Below are 18,025 nucleotides of genomic sequence, written 5' to 3' on the forward strand. Positions count from 1 at the left end.
TATTGAAAATAAACCCATATAAACATTTCTTGTATGATTGAGAGAGAGAGAGAGAGCTGCAACAATATAATATTCATATATACACGGAATTAAGGAGAAAACAAACAATTGCATAGACAGTATATGCTGTCTACATACTGATAGTATGACAAATAGTATATACTATAAATCAGCAGAGAGGAACAACGTAGTGTCTAATGGGGGCGACTGAGACACAAGGTCTACTATAAATGATGTTTTTGGCAGTCTTAACCTAGTTACAAAAAAAGGTTTAAAGCTAATTGCTTAGTTTAGACCTGGTGGATAATTTGCTTTTAAAGTGAAGATCCATTTGGCTTCATGTTGTAGTAAAGTTTTATCTAGGTTTCCTCCTCTTGGTCTAGGGGGAACACGTTCAAGTACTGCAAAGTAATGTAATCTTAGAGAATGTAATTGGTGTCAAAATTGTGTAATGTGCCAACGTGCATGATAATGGGTGTAAGCATTCTACCGTTTTTGATTGCATATATATGCTCATAAATACGTTGTCTGAACTCTCTCTTGGTTTTGCTTACGTAGTATCTACCACATCTGCAGGTGATAAGATAGATGATGCCTATCGATTCACAGTTCACATGTTCGTTTAGTCTGTGTATTGCTCCATTAGGTAGTACGAATGCATGGTTTTTATTTATCCAGTTGCATTGTTTACAATGTCCACATTTGAATGTGCCTATTGGTCTACTTCCTGTGTCAGTCATGTTATTGGTAAGGTCATAAAGGCTGTGGACCAACGAGTCCTTAAGTGAACCTGATTTTCTAAATGTGATTTGTGGTTTACTGTCTTTTAATGTTTGGGTCTCCTGGTAGGACATTCCAGTGTCTTGATAAGATTCTTTTTACGTTTAAGTGGTCTTGGTTGTAGTGGGCGATTACATGCACTTTGCTTTTTTTTGGAAGGTTTTTTTTATTGTTTGATTGAATAAATTGTCTCTATTGAGTAAGCCTACTTTATGGTATGGTTTTTTCAGGAGTTTTTTTTGCTGTAGCCTCTATGTATTAGTCTGGTGGTTAATGTTTTAGCTTCATTTTTTAAATCTTTCTTCGATACACAATTCCTATTTAGCCCCATCATTTAAGAGAAGTTTAGGGTGCGAGCTATGAGCGTGTAAAATCGTGTTGCCCCCCCCCCCGTCTCTTTCCTGTACAAGGAAACATAACATTAACATCCAAGAAGGGTACTTTATTTGCATGTAAGTACATAGTAAATTTTAAATCGAATCTATTTACCTGAATGAAAAGGAACAAGGGTTTTGTTGGAGTCTGTCCAGATGAATATGATATCGTCGATATATCGACGCCACAGAAAGATGTGGGGTCGAAGTATGACAAACCTTGGGTCTAGAAAAAGTTCTTTTTCCCACTCACCCAAATAAAAATTGGCGTGAGATGGGGCACACTTCTTCCCTATCGCAACCCCGTGAACTTGTAGATAATGTTTCTGGTTGTATGTGAACACATTGCTACTCAGGATGTATTTTAGGAGGTTCAGTATGAAATCATTGTATTTTTTTATGGGATGGGTTTTTGGCATCTAATATTGACCTATTTGCTCTATAGGCCCAGTGAATGGGGGATACAGTTATACAGTGATTCCACATCGATGGTGGCAAATATGGAATTCGCTGGGATTTTAGCATTCTGCAGTATTTGAAGTAGTTGTATGGTGACTCTAAGGTGTGATGGGAGGTTGTCAGAGAAAAGTGTCAACTAAATTACTAGCATTTGAAGAGATGGAGTCGATTCCTGACGACGATTCTTGGGACGTCCTGAGATGTCCTTTGCGTTTTTATGGATTTTGGGTAGACTGTAGAAGGTGGGCATTACTGGGTATTGGTTTCAAAGGTATTCTTTGGTTTTAACATCAGTTGTACCTGTGGTGAATCTTACTCCTACTATGGAGTGGTATTCATCATAGAAATAGTTGATGGTTTCTAGATCTATAGTTTGGTACCACTTTGATTTGTTCTAAAACGATCTTTTAGCACATTTTTTCATATTGTGAGTTATCAATAATCACAATGTTTCCGCCTTTGTCAGCTGGTTTTATCACAATGTATTGGTTCTTTTGTAAATTTTTTAGTTTCTTTATTTGTGTTTTGGAGAAATTTGATGGAGGATGGATTTTTCTGAAATCACATTCCAGAATATCTTTTGTCACTAGGTTTACAAATGTTTGGATGTGTGGATTGTAAGAAAGAGGTCTTCCTCTTCCTCATAAGAATAAATTTATGTTTTTTAAGTTTGATTCTCGTGTGGGACTCTGGCAAAAAAAACTTTAGATTGTCCCTTTTAATCTCTTGGGGGATGGCAGTTGGGTCTGAAGTGCCCCTAAAAAAGATTCCTGGGTGTGTGTCTTAGGAATGGCTCAGATTGTAAAAGTTGCTTGGGGTTTTACTATAAGATATGACATACCAAAATTGCCAATGCACATTCTAATAAAATGTATTTACTGTAAACCTAGACAAATTACAAGCTTGTATATTGAACATTGTGAAGCGTAGCAACCACCCCTGGGGAAGCCCAAGCCGGGCGAAACACGTTGGGTAACAAAAGCTGCGTACAAACACCCGCATCACTAGTGTTCCTTGCACACATTGCTTTGCTCAACATCACACGTTATGATGTAAAATGACTAAACCACCAAACAGGTGATTTTTGTCTAGTCAAAAGGTTATGGTTCCTCAAGGAATGAGGCAGTACCAAATTACATTGTCGATGCAAACAAATATTGTTCGACCTAAAATATGTGAAAATTGTGTTTATTACAAAATAATTTCTTACCATAAAACCCTGCCTGTTGATTGTTTTTGCGCTATATAACATATTTAAGGGTTGGCAAACCTCCCTTATAAGGGAAAAATATATGCTTATGGAAATATTTTTTACCTATGTTTTACCTTGAACCTCTTTTCTGTCCTATTTACACAATATCAGAAAACTGTGTTTTCTAATTCCACTTGGTTCCAAGCCATACTGGGACCCAGCCCTACCTATCTTAAAGTCGCATAAATAAAAGGCCAATTGACCCTGTCAAAGGCATTTGCGGCGTTGACTGAAAGCAAACACGTAGGGGTCTTTGTAGCTTTGGCGTGCTGGGTCAACAGGATAGTTTTGATGGTGTTGTCTCTAGTTTCTCTTCCATGGATAAACCCAACCTGATCCTTGTGAATCAAAGAGAGCTTGTACCTCGAAATCCTGTTAGCTATCAGCTTGGAGAATATTTTCACGTCCACATTATTCAGGGAAATAGGCCTGTAGTGTGAGCAAAGTGTGTGGTCCCTCCCAGGCTTTGGTATGACAGTAACATAAGTCTCTAGGCTTTGTGTCGGGAAGCATGTGTCGACCGAAATGGAGGAGAACACTCTGGTTAAGAAGGGCACCATTTGGAGAGCATGAAGCTTAGAAACCGCGCCGTGAACCCATCCAGATCGGGGCTTGATTTGATGGCCCCAGAGACCTTGTCCTCAGTGAATGGAGATTTTAATTGGGTAGCTACGTCTGGGTCTGACTTTGGGAGAGCTTTCTCCTTTATATACTGTTGGAGGGAAGAAGGGGCCACAGAATTGGGGCGAATTTGATAAAGGTCTGAATAGAGCTTGTGAAAGGTATGCTGGATATCCCTAGGGATGGAAGACATTTCACCCTCTCCTGTACGAATCGAGGTAACATATGTAGCCGTCGTTCACCCCTCTCGCTAACAACTTGCCACATTTATCACCGTATTGGTAGATTAACTTGCGAAAGTGATCTCCATGGCGTTGATGTGCTAGATTATAGAGTTGAAGAAGGCGGGTTCTGGCTGTGGTTAACTTTAAAAATATTTCAGGGGACATAAATTGTTTGTGTAACTGTTCAAGGAACCTAATCTTGTCATTTACATTTACAATCTCCTGTTCTCTGATCTTTTTTAAGCCTGGACCCTTGTTGTATTAGGATACCCCGGATGACTGCCTTCATAGCCTTCAATTGTATGGGTAATGAGGTAGAGTCGGAGGAGTGGTCCTTGAGGAAATTAGTGATTATGTCTTTAACTGCCTTTGCACAAATCTCATCCTTAAACAAGGAATCATTGCACTTCCAGGTCCAAGACTTAGGGTCTGCCTGTGGTATATGAAGAGTTACCCTGACTGAGGAGTGGTCGGACCAGGGACAGGAATCTATGGAAGCAGTAGGGTGCCAGGGGTTACTCTCCAATATGTAGTCAATACGGGAATATACAGGGTGTGGGTTAGAATAACAGGTTTAGTCCTTGGTAGACGGGTGTAAGACATGGCATCCTGTAATGTGCAATGGAAGAAGTTTAATTTTGAGTAAGAAATAGGCGTTTTACCGGAGGAAGTGTCAATGCGGGGATCAAAGTCAAAATTAAGATCTCCCTCAACAACCACCAAGCTCGCTGAAAATCCCTTCAGAATATCTAAGTATTGTGTAGTATCTACCGAGGGTTGGTGGTTGGGAGCAAAAAAAGGAAGCTATTGTAAACTACTTATCCCATATGGAATCCTTAATAAACAAATATCTGCCCTGGGGATCAGTTAAAGTATCTAGTATTTGGATTGGTTGAGTTTTGTGGAATGTTATTGACACTCCCTTTGTTTTGGAAACCGGGCTGGAGCTGTGAAACCATGAGGTGTAATACTGGTTGCGTAGGGAGGGAATCCTATTAATCTGGAAGTGGGTTTCTTAGAGAATCAGAAATTGTACTTTCACCTTATGCTGAGCTTAGAGGAACTGTAAACCCTTATTGGGACTATTTATACCCTTAACATTAAGGGTGCAAATTTTCAAAGGTTGGGCCTGTAGTGCTTGTGAGGGCATTATTGTTCGGGGCTCTGATGCTAGGGTAAAAAAATTTCTGTAGGGGGCTGATGCGGGGGCGGGAACAACAACGGACCCGCACTAGTAGGGGAGATAGGGGAGGTGGCGGATAGAATGGAGGGAAAATGAAGGTAAGGGATCACCAGACAAGTGAACGGAACAAACCTTCGCCCGTAGAGTGAAAAATCTAAAGTGGGATCAAAAATAGTCCCTACTTCCGTCTGTCTAGGACAAAAACCCTATTTGGGAAGGTGTCAATAAATGGGAATAAACTTATCCTGCCCGGGGAAACACAAAAACAAGAGCATTCAGGGGTGTCCTGCTAGTGAAGTGGGGAACACGATAATCATATACATTAAACAACATCATAACATATCTGCAATGACCTGGGAGTAAAACCAGTTAGAACGTGTAGCCAAACAGCTCTTTAATAAGAATCATCCCCAAGCCCATGAGGTAAAATAGGATTTTCCACCCTGGATGCTCCAGGCTGCGCCTGTCCCAGAAAAACCGGGCAACACATGTCACAAGTAGATTGTTGGCCATGGAGATCAGGGGGACAAGCTCCACCAGGGCTAACTGTATATACAGATATCAAAACAGTGACTTGTCCAAACCCTTGTACAAAGGGGATGTTGGGAATGGTGTATCTCTCCAATGATGCTCTATGCAAAGCAATCCCAGAAAATCCAGGTGACACAAATAGCAATTACAATTGTTAACCATGGAGATCAGGGGAGAAATCACCATCTGAGCAAATAAAATAAAACAGTAACACAGCAGTAATTGGATATAGAAATGCAGTTCAGATCAGCTGTGAACTTAAACATAATACTCAGGACAACTCAAAACTCAGAAAAATAATATAAAATAAAAACCAAGAGCAGGGGGAAAACAAAAAAAACAACAAAAAACAGCTGTATTCCATACAAAAGTGAAGTAAAGGAGGCCGTATCCAAACTTCCAAGGGAAGATTACAGATGCTGTGGTGGTGTGCCTGCCGGTGTCGAGGTATGATCCAAAGATTGAGCTTGAGGGTCGTCAGCGGATAGAGAGGGAACCAGAAGAGAGCTTTGCTGTAGGTGGATGGACTCGGTGGCGAAAGGGTTGCGATACAGGATGGGCATCACTGTAGGCCAGTCCGGCAAAGTGACAGGAGCAAGTTGCAGATGTTGAAGAAGTTGAGTTGCAGATGTTGAAGAAGTTGAGGAAGATCCACTGGGGAGCGGAAGACATGGTTTCTGCCGCCTCTCCGAATGATCCGTTGGAACGGGTAGCCCCACCGATACAGTATATTTCTTTCTTTTAGCAAGTTGAGTAATGGTTTAAGAGCCCTACGAAGATCCTTTATTATTGCTGTAAACCGGCAGGTGACCGCCAGCACTCGCCATCAGATCACGGTAATACGCCGTGCCCAGTGGATCGAATATGTGCCCGTTGAGCTTAAGTGCATTCGCTTGATAAATCAGCCCAAATGCAAAGGTAAATTCAAATAAATGTTACCATTATCTAAATATATATATATATATATATATATATATATCACTTTTGTCTTTATCTAGGATAACACCAGGAACCTGCTTTCATATATTGTTTCACACTACCTACACCATTTTGATGATGTAAGTCTGCATGTTTAATAGTTCAACCATTTAGGTTCAATATATGAGTAAGTTTGTCTGAAATATACGCTCAGGTGTTTTTGGTTGCAATATCCATTTATTGATAATATGTACTGTTATGATTCTCCAAGGTCTCCAAATCCCCTGAGGAAGCCCACTGGGGCGAAACGCATTGGGTTGAGACCATACCATGTGTTGATTTGCTTTTTGTACACCCAGATCTCTCGAGATCTGTGAGGAGCCTTGTACATTTAGAACAATAAGACCAACACCAACACATTATCTTCTAAGGGAATGTATATGTGTATTGTATATTATATTTGTATATATATTTTTTTTTCTTTTGTTTAAATAATACTAAAAAAGGATTTTAATAATTTTAATATACAAGCTTGCCTTAAAAAGACACATTTATTAGGAACTGTTGTAGGTTTTATCATTTTAACTGCTGTTTTAACTTGCAGAATGCGGGTAAAGAAGAATGTGTTTTTATACTGCCAGAACCTCAAGATCTTTTTCAAGCTTCCCAGATAAAGTTTGAAGACTTTGTAAAAGATCTGCGGAAAATAAAAAAAGACTTGAATGGTATGTCTGGTGGTGGCAAGAGTCTTTTATATCCAAATGCTTTGATTTTACACACACATTACAATGTAATTGTACATATAGTAAATTGTGTGACCCATTCCCACAATGTATCATTTAAAGGTGAAGTTGGCTTTAACCTCCCTAGTGGTAACCCCAAGGGTAGAAGAGAGTTGCAAAAAGCGGTAACCCCGAGTCACACTTGGGGGAGGTAAACCTATGGGAAGGTTAGTAAAGTACAGCACTTACCTGATCCGCTGACATCCCACGTCGTCCATCGCCGCAATCCCTGTCTTCTTTCTTCTTCCTCCAGCATCTTCTGTTTTCAAGAACATTTATTTTACAGTATATATATTTGTAGTATCAGTATAATATATATTTTTTTCAATTAAAAATACATATATCGCTAAATGTACTGCTTTTAGACATATAAAACCGGGGAGAAATGTACCGCTAGGGAGGTTAAAGCACAGTTGTACTTTGGTAAAGAAAAAGAAAAGATAGATACACTGGGACAGATTTCTTAAAGCTCTCCAGGGTTGGAGAAGATACACTTTCATCAGTGAACCTGGGTGATCCAACAAATCTGGGATTGATTTGTTCCAGGATTAAAAACATTTACTAACAAAGAGCAAATGATTTCAAGAAATCCATTCCAGGTCTGCTAGAACACCCAGGTTCACTGATGATGTATCTTCTCCAGCCTTGGAGAGCGTTATTAAAGAACAGTAGATGGATTAAATCCAGTGGGTGTTACCAGTTCAATTATTGATACCACATCCCTTTGTATACTAGTTACATATATGTTCATATTACCATATTATTTCTTTGAACATTAGGAGTACAGCAAAAATGTGGAAAGTAAAGGTATTACTTGTATTGCTTATAACTGATCCCAACATTTAGCTGTGAAGAAGCACCTCTGTTATCTGTGTGAAAGCAGTGGTTTCTCTGTAGTGATACCACATGGTTTTATGCAAAGAAACCAGTTTTTGCCTATTTTCTTATTTTTTCTTTTGTGATAGCTCATCTTCTTTAACCTACTAGCCGTTAAGCCCGACCTTCGTACGGGCAAAAAAAAATGGCTAGGATGGTTAACCCCGAGTTTTTTCCCATCCTTACCTGGTCCCGCTGTGCTCATCCAGCGTCGTGTTCGTGTTCCAGCGTCGTCCTCCGTCGATCGTCATCCGTCGATCTCCCTCTCCAGCGTCGGGTGCCTTCGTCGGGTGCCAGCGGGACCGGTAAGAAGCCGGCCGGCATGTTACCTGGTCCCGCTGATCGTCCACGTCCTTCTTCTTCCAGTGCTGGATGATCTCTGAAACGAGAAGCCGACCGGCGGAGAAAAAAAACCGGACGCTTCTCCCTGCGTGCGTGATGACGTCGGCTCGTGTGCGGGAAATTAAAATTGAAACTCATTCAAACATTTTGTATTGGATTCAATACAAACTCCTGTATCCAATCCAATACAAAATAATTCAAATAATTACAAAGTATATAACTGGTAAATTCAAACTGTCATTTTGTATTGGATTGAATACAAACTCCCTATCCAATCCAATACAAAAAATAAAAAAAAATAAAATAAAAGTAAATAACTTGGAAATTCAAATTTATATTTTGTATTTGATTGCATACAAACTTGCGTATCCAATCCAATACAAAATAATATAAAATTAATACAAAGTACATAACTGGTAAATTCAAACGCTCATTTTGTATTGGATTGAATACAAACTCCAGTATCCAATCCAATACAAAAAAATAAAAAAAAATAAAATAAAAGTAAATACATTTTTTATATTCATATTATCCACTAGAACCCCTGTTCGGACATATTTCTGTAAGTTACAGGTCTACAATTTAAAAACAAAATTTCATGAAAAACAGTGGATCACTTTTGGTACAGAAATCTAGACCTCAGTGTAACGCTCAGGTGGTTAAACAATATGCTGACTGGATCATTTGGATTACTGGATCAGAAAGGTGAAGAAAAATAACCATGGCCAACAATTTTCCATATATAAAAAGAGAAAAAAAAAACAGCAACAAAAATCTATCATCTGCAGATTAGTTTGCTAATTTCCTATAGTTACAAAATTCACATTCTTATTTCAGTTTCATATAAAGGAAAATTATATATACACAGATTACCGTAAACTAAAATTATTGAATTATTAAATAATCACAAAGAATTGGTGTATTATATATATTTATATTTGTTTTTATTTAACAGCATGTGAAACTGAAGCAGCAAAAGTTTACCAGAAATCTTTGGTGGAATATTTACAACCTTTTAAAGACAACATAGATGAGTTTCTAAGCAAAGGTACACTATATATATCCTGTTAGGAAAAAATTATGGTGTAAGTTATAATCGTTAAAGCCTGATTTTTAGTTAAGCCACAAAAAATGTACTTAAGTACTAAGCTTACTAAGTAATTTTTCTTTAATTATTGTTAACTTTGTTGGATATTTTAAGTAACACAGGCTAAGGCCAATATTATACTTTAGTAAATTTGTCTTACAAAATGAAGCATTTATTTTTGGTTGTCAGATTTTTTTTTTTTTTATATACTTTTTGTTACAACTGTCTGACACTTTAGGAAATGTTAACTTCCTTAGTCCCCTCTGACCTATGTTCAGCAGCACAGTGTAAATGAGTGTTCCTGTATGTAAACAAGAAATGTAACAGGGTTGCTTCAAGGAGGTGACCCAAGTGTTTGAGTTTAGAAGTTAATGTGCAGTCTTTTTTTTGTTTTGGTTTGTGTAGAGAAGTGTTAACACCCTGTAGCATTTGTTTTCTTGTATGTTCCTCTGTTCAGAAAGTTTTACTTTACTTCAGTAGCTTTTTGCCATGACAGCTTTTACGTATGAGTATACTTTTCTCAGAGTAGGCCTCACTTCATGTTGTCTGAGGTACAGTAGGTGAGAGACAGTCATCCCAACAATGGCACAGACTGCAGTAAAAACCTCACAAAGGCCACCACACCAGAACAACAGAAACAACATGCTTGGCATTCTACTTTCAACAGCTGTTGATTATTGTTTTTAATGACTGCATCTATCAATATATTTTTTGTTTTATTTTATTTTTTACAGCAAACATTGACCATGAAAATACAGAGAAATTTCTTTCTGAAGTGCATTCAAGGTATATTAAATCTAAAATCAGATTTTATTAACCAGTGTCTGTATGTGAGAGGTGATCTGAAAGTGAATGTGAAAGAAGAAATTGTTAATCGAGCAAGTGATGTAGTTGAGGCTTTATTGGTGGAGTTGAATGTGGGGATGCATAATACACAGTTCATTATTGGAGTCTGCTATAGGCCCCCCAGTGCTAAGGAAGAAATAGAGAATCAACTACTTGCACATATAGAAATATCTTCAAAATCTGGTAATGTTTTAATAATGGAAAATTTTTCCTACCCTGACATTAACTGGAGTAATGACACTACAGGTACAGCAAAAGGAAGGAATTTTTTTTTAATTTAATACAAGATAATTTTATGGTACAGTTTATAGAAGTCCCAACTCAAAATTATACTGCTGGACCTAGTTATTTCTAGCAATGCAGAGCTTATAACACTGGTCAACAAACATTTTCTTAAAGTCAAAGATTAAAGTCATTTTAGGTTATGTTTGATGCACAGATTCCAAATATGGTATTGGTTTTGCTGGATTAGCTCTTGTTTTGAAATAATGACCTCAATAATAACCTCATAGAAAACCAATAAAACATGTAAATTAGGCAATATTGAACTAGATTTGCCACGTATACAAAATTAAAATTATGAAATACTTATTGTCAATGTATTCTATATTCAATATATTTACAGAATTAATCACAAAAAATAATTGAAAAACTCAGTTTGTATGATTTCCTTTTATGCTGATGATCAAGACAATCACATTAAAGGCTCCAGGAGTAGTCTACCATCATGTGTCTATCCCATCTGCCCTGATACTTTTCTTCCATCACCTTTATATCTTGATGGAAGCTCTCCCCTTGTTCCTCACTGATATCGCCAAGGTTTTCTGGAAATTTTTGCAAATGGCTATGGAGATAGTGTACCTTTATGCTCATAGTAGCACCCAAATTTTTAACGCTTAACCCCCCCTAGCAGTATTCCCGAGTGTGATTCGGGGTGGATTTTACCTGCAAAAAGCGGTAACCCTGAGTCACACCCGGGTCGCTAAAAAACAATAACAAAAAACACTTACCTTGTTCCTTTGGCGTCCTCCGGTCCTTCTCGTCTGTCCAGGTCCTCGGGACACGTCCTTCTTTTTCGATCTTCACTGGCGACTACGAGATATTCTCTGGATTTCCCAACTTGTGTATTGTGTAGTGGAGGGAGAATGATTTTTCTTTGTCAACCAATGGCTTCTTTGTTTATGGCTCTCTGCACCTTTTTTCATGTTTTCCCTTGGAGGTCATGTCACTTTTTTTCAGTGAAAAATGAAATTTTGTAAGACCATTTTGATATTTTCATATTCTTCTTTAAGTTTTGTTAAGTGACCAATAGGAATTGATGCATAGCAGTTGCCATTATGCACTAAAACAGATTCAAACTTTGAGTGAAACTGTCTAAAGAGCCGCCAATCTTCTGCTCTGTATTCTGGTACTCCCATATGGGCTGGTAGTCCAGGGATGTTACAACAGTACACAAAGTCTCCATCCTCACTGAAATATGGCAGGAGTGTCACCTCCTACCATATAAACTGTTATTTTATTTTTTTCTATAAACTGTTATTTTAACTTCCGGTCTCAGCCAGTTCTTTTCTTTTAGCCTGGATGCTAAAAGTTGTCACATAATAAATCATTGAGCTCTTCTTGGGAGAATTGCTGGTTTGATGAAACACTTCCTTCATATTCACTTCCACTGCTAACTCCTGATTACACTCCAAACCCTGTATATACCAGATACAGGAATATCAGGGAGTGTACTGAATACTGGTATGGGAACATCAGCACCATGGGGCCCAGGTCATCCTGCTGATTCTAAATTATGATGATTTTTGGGCTCTTGCCATAGCATAGGTACACCAAATTTCAAACTTTTCAGTTTTCCATTTTTCCACTGACGTAGACACTCTTCATAAGTTTTGCATACCATATGGGGAGCCCAATACTTATCTTGATCCCCCAGTTTATTAACAAAATATGCAAGATATGCTTGTTTCACAAATTCTATAATGTTTCTTCCCTGATTTTGCTGAGAATATTCACCACAAATGTAGCAAAATACATATCAGTCATTTAAACAACTTCTTCTTGAAGAACTCAAATTTCTGTAAAAAAAAAGGAAATATATGAATAAAAAGAAGGCAAATGAAAGTTTTAAGAAAGTAATGCTACATTAAATATATATAATGCAAAGAACTATAGCCAATTCAATGGAGCTGATGTCATTTCTGTATTCAGCAGACCTGAAATACACTAAATAAAATAAAAAATCCTTGGCAAGTGAAAAAAAAAATTTTTTGAGCTGTGTAATCAATGTGCATATAATAGAAATCATATTATGGTCACTGCTACCCAGATTTTCATTTATTGTAAGCTGTAAACAGGAAGCAAAAACAGGAAAGATAAAAACATAGAGTTTTAATAAAAGAACAAATGTTCCATTAATAAGGGCAGCTCTCTGTGACTTGGACTGGGAGAGAATATTGTCCTCAAAGAACACAGAACAAAAATGGGAATGTTTCAAACCTGTTCTACACAAACTCACTGAAAAATATTTTCCAATGGGTAACAAGTTTAAGAGGCTAAAAGTAAACCTTATGTTAAAAAGCCATAATATGAAGAAACACACCTTCATCATTTTAAAACTATAAAGAATATAAAGATATAAAAAATCTATAAAGAACAAAAGATGTAAAAAGGAGATAAAATGTGCAAAACTTCAAAATGACAGACAGATTGCAAAGGAAAGTAAGGCAAACACCAAAACATTTTTAAAATATAATATTAGCTGATCAGATCTGAGCATGTAGGCCCCTTAAAGGATGTCCCCGGGTTGGTCACTGGGGATAAACAAAAGACGGATTTACACTAAACACTTTTTTAGTTCTGTGTACACAAAGGAAAATGGCAGAGCTGAAGTCCAAATTGCTAATAGCAATGTCACTGCATTAAATGAGCTACAATGGCTCAAAATTGATATGATTGAGAAACAGTTGGGCAAAATTAGGGTTGACAAAGCACCAGGACCTTGTGGATTACATCCACGTGTCCTCAAAGGGCTGCGTTCAGTTTTTTCAAAGCCATTGTTTCACATGTCATTGTTTTCACATGTAATCACTGTCTCAGTACCAATAGATTGGCATAAGGCCAATGTGGCTCTATCTTCAAAAAGAGAGCAAAGTCATTACCAAGTAACTACAGACCGGTAAGTTTAGCAATCATAGTTGAAAAGGTCCTAGAAGGTTTTGATAAAGAACCACATAGAGGAGTTTTTGCTAGAAAATAATATTATAAGTGATAGTCAGCATGGAATCAAAAAAGACCGGTTATCAAACAAATTCACTCTCTTTTTTTTTTGAGGAAGTAACTAAACAGGTAGACAGGAGAGTAGCAGCTGATATAGTGTACTTGGACTTTGCTAAAGCATTTGACACAGTCCCCCACAGATGCTTAATATGTAAGTTAGGGTCAATAGGCTTAAAAATTTTAATATGTAAATGGATAGAGAACTGGCTTAAAGACTGCATCCAGAGAGTATTGATTTATGATTCATACTCTTTATGGTCTAAGGTTATTAGTGGTGTACCCTAGGGTTCAGTGTTGGGACCTTTACTGGTTAACATCTTTGTAAATGATACAGAACTTGGGATTGAACGTACCATTTCTGTGTTTGCAGATGACACCAAACTATGTAATGCAATTAAATCCACACAAGATGTCTATATTCTACAAGCAGACCTGGATGTACTGTTTGATTGGGCAGCCAAAAGTGGCAAATGATCTTTAATATTGAGAAATGTAAGGTTATGCACTTGGGGGCTAACAACACGCATGCTTCATACAGTCCAGGGGGAATACATTTGGGAAAGTCAAGAATAGAAAAGGATCTGGGGGTTCTGGTAGATCATAGACGTAATAACAACATGCAATGCCAAGCTCTATTGCTTGCACACAATTGAATGAATAAAAACAATTACTAAATTCAGTACAGTTTCACTGTGCAAAGTGAACAGTTTCAGATTCTTTTTAAATCAACCCCACTGCCTTCCAATTAAAGCTGAACAGAACGAGGTACAAAAGATAAATAGAGAGGTGCAGAAAGAGGTACAAGCCACCCGGGTAGAAACTATCATTTGAACAAAAAAACATTGTAGAACATTTGGAAGTATAAGACATGCATTCTAACATATTGAATGTAAATCTTCATTACAGCCAAATCTACAAGATCCAAGTGCATTGTTGACCTTGGTGAATCAGTTTAAATAATTTTATTTGTTATTTTTATACAGATTTTTGGAAACTACAGCCTTTTTTTGTGTGAAGCCAAAACTTGGGGAAAAAGAGGTGTCTCCAAATACATTTTTCAGTATCTGGCATGAATTTAGCACTGACTTTAAAGACTCTTGGAAGAAAGAAAATAAACTTATTTTACAGGAAAGGTATGTAGTCATTGTTTCTTTTGGTAAAAGCGGTGATTGACAACTGCCATTAATTCCCACTACCTACTACTGGTTTTATATCTACCCATATAATAGACAGATACCCAAGCTGCACTAGGGGCTGCCATCTTTTGTAATTGGTTAATTTTAAATTATCTTTTATATAACATTTTTGACAAGTGACCTAATAAAAAAAAAATTATTAAAAATATTTTTTTTCCTCAAAAAGAGCGTAAAAAAACACAGTATAAGTAAGACTCAAATAAATGGGGTTGTAAAGGCAAAATGTTTTTTTTTTTTGTTTGGGGACACATGTTCTGGAGAGAAACAATGTGTAAATTTTGAGATTAATTATTAATTAAGAGATTAATTATTTAATCTGGTGCCTTTTGTGTTTTAGGAGAAGACGTACAGGTAGATCAACCTAGTGGACTGCAGTTAGCTGAGAAGAACCTCATAGGAATTATTGGTTACCTTATTCTACAAAAAAAAATGCCTGAACATACCATGAGTGTAGACTAGGAATGGTATTACTAGCAAGCCATTGGCATAGGAAGCTGGGCATGGCAATGAGGAACATGTACTAATGCCAAGAACTGAAACAAAAACCAGTATCTCTCCTTAAACAAAAGTGTCAGCTCTAGCTAACAGGTCTGGTATACACCTACATTATGGTTATTGTGAGCTCATGTTTTTAAAGAAAGCTTGGCTCCTATGACTTAGCTGCCCAAGGATAAAGTAAGGTTGTTCCCTATTTATTGGGCAAAAAAACTTTGGGCATTCACATAAAACCCAAGTGACCCCAAATCTTATGTAAATATCTATAGCTTAATTGGTGATAGTTCCTGCAAATTTAGGTGATGCTTTCGTTTTACAGGTTAAAGGAAGCTGAAGAGGTCTATAAACACAAAAAGGAAAAGACAGCTATAACTGTAAAGCCAAAGCATGAGTCTGGAATTGTAAGTATTTGTGGGAAACATGGCCATACCTATCTGCCAACTGCATATAAAGTAGAAGAGGTAGATATATTCTCATAGTATATCACAACATTTAGCCAGCCCTAAATTATAAATATATAGAAAAAACAAACGAGTAAAGTTTTTTTTTTGGCTACTTATATTATACACAATTAAACAACAATGGTATCTGCTTGTTTGTTAATTCTATACTGATTGCCAGTGTCATATGAGTACTTAAAATAGACATTCCTATTAGACTAATGCATTTAGTGAGGTAATGCACATTATCAAAACGTTACAGGGCTAAACTTCATTAAAAAACTGGTCTGTAATATTCAATATATAAACATACTGCTCAGGTCTGTCATGGTTCTATAGAGTATAATACCATAACAGAGGTGGAATTGTGCAGAAAAGTAGACTTGTCACCCAATTCCAATACTATGACACTGTCAAATACAAATATATATATACAAAAATATATGTAGTGCAGAATTAGGCTGATGTCATGCACACAAGTGATAACCTTGTACCTACAAATCCTTTATTGAAAATCATTTTACTATAATTATTTTATCAACATTTTCATTCAACATTTCATTTTGGTTATAACACAAATTGTGGACTATGTTTCATTTGAGCTTTGTTAGTTTTGCTTTTGAATCAGATTTTAATAGGCAGCTTTTTTGCAGCATTACCTTGTTTTTAATGTTTTTTTACAATTACAGTTGTTCATACTAATTTCCCCTGGACTGATACTAAATGCTGTGGGTCTTTTTATTTGTTAATTTATTTCATTTGTGGATCAAAAAAGTAAATATTTTTACCATACATTCCTGACCTGTAATGTATTAAAAAGGCAGAAGTAGTTCTTTTGCTGAAGCAATAGTGACAAAAGGTGTGATGGTGACATATTACCACCTGTGACCAGCGTACAATTTTTTTTGAGGTGTTGGTCTTGGCACATTTTTTTCCCTGTATATGACTTAGTTCTCCATCTAATACAACGGTCCCCAACCTTTTGGAGCTCATTTTGGAACTCCAGAATGCGCATGCACAGGGAGCCTTGTGTCAATCAAAGAGGAAGAAACTTCCCCCCAGGGTTACGTCATGATGCCAGACCCGGCCTGCTCAGACCTGCAATGGGAGAGTGGGCAGGTTGTGTCCAGAGGCACAACCTGCCCACTGTTCTGAGCCTGCGATCTGTACTAGTCCTTGGCTCTGGCCAGTGCACCCCCCTAAGCGGGGTCCTTCTCCTGACCCAGCTGGGGAGTGCACCGGCCCACCAGAGCCACGGCCCACCTGTCAGACATCGGACCAGGGCTTGGGGACCCCTGATCTATTACACTTAAAATACAAAATCAAGTGTCTGCAGTTTTGTAAAGAATTTACACAGGACCTAGGCAGGGGTATTGTTTTATATTTAACTAAAATATAATCCTTAATGCAAGGTTACTGCACAAAACATTCCAGTGTGGATTCTGTGAGGCAAAAACTATTTCCTTTAACTTTATTGCAGAATATAATACAAGTATTTATTTTATTAGTACACCTAATAACGCTTTCTATGTTCTCCTTTTTAGAAAGCAAAATTGAGCCTACTAACGTGATTTTGGCACACGCATGAGGAACTAAAGAAGATGAATGTTGAGCGATATTTTTTATTTATATAGAAAGACATTACATTGGTACATAAAGAAAACAACAGTATCAGTATACAAGTTCCTTTTATTTTCCCCAGACAAGACTGTATTGAGAATAAATTACTTCTAAGCTTCAGGAACTGAAGAATGTTGTCTTCAATTATCTGTTTTAAATGCCCTAATAAAATATTTTAAAAGTATTACAGTGTGATGAAGTCCTAACATGATCATCTTGTGATTTTAATCCTCTTTAAGTAACTATTATTTTCCCACCTACTGGTCTTAGTTTGATAATAATAGTCCAACCTTTATTTTCCCACTTACTGGTCTTAGTTTGATAATAATAGTCCAACCTTTTTCTATTTTCAGTTTGTTTCTAGGTTATTAATGTATATAATAAATTGATATTAAATTAAAATATGTGTGTTATTGTTCTGTTGTAGAAGTAGTTATAGACTAACACTGTACTGTGTGCAGTTTGGCATTTTTTATTTGTTCACACTGCTCTTTATAAAATAGCAAATAGACTCCACAAATACTTACCTATCTTTGGGAGTTGGCTTTCACCACAGCAATGTCTCTACTCCCGTAATATGATACCATGCCCCTGATTCATCATTGAAATCCGCGATCGCTGGAAGCGCGATAATACGCGCGACCCGCGATCGCGGATTACCGCGGTCCGGGACTCGAGTGCGCGCGTCCACTCGCATCCTGAATCTGCCGGCCGGATTCC

At 37.2% G+C, this 18,025-nt stretch overlaps 1 protein-coding gene across 2 annotated transcripts in view; it reads left to right on the forward strand.

Moving 5' to 3' along the window:
• The window catches only part of FMN2 (formin 2), a 134,264-nt gene extending 116,775 nt beyond the window's left edge, over positions 1 to 17,489 (forward strand). Inside the window, exons 12-18 of one of the 2 annotated variants that reach the window (XM_072409086.1) lie at positions 6,423 to 6,482; positions 6,947 to 7,067; positions 9,298 to 9,390; positions 10,164 to 10,215; positions 14,538 to 14,687; positions 15,565 to 15,646; positions 17,230 to 17,489. In XM_072409086.1, the coding sequence (XP_072265187.1) occupies positions 6,423 to 6,482; positions 6,947 to 7,067; positions 9,298 to 9,390; positions 10,164 to 10,215; positions 14,538 to 14,687; positions 15,565 to 15,646; positions 17,230 to 17,256 (585 nt within the window). In that variant the 3' untranslated portion in view covers positions 17,257 to 17,489. The remainder of the gene's footprint in view (positions 1 to 6,422; positions 6,483 to 6,946; positions 7,068 to 9,297; positions 9,391 to 10,163; positions 10,216 to 14,537; positions 14,688 to 15,564; positions 15,647 to 17,229) is intronic. The other variant, XM_072409087.1, reaches the window with a different exon arrangement.
• The last annotated feature ends 536 nt before the right edge of the window (positions 17,490 to 18,025 follow it).

Source organism: Pyxicephalus adspersus, chromosome 4 (genome assembly GCF_032062135.1).
Source record: "Pyxicephalus adspersus chromosome 4, UCB_Pads_2.0, whole genome shotgun sequence".
Classification (NCBI taxonomy): Eukaryota; Metazoa; Chordata; class Amphibia; order Anura; family Pyxicephalidae; genus Pyxicephalus; species Pyxicephalus adspersus.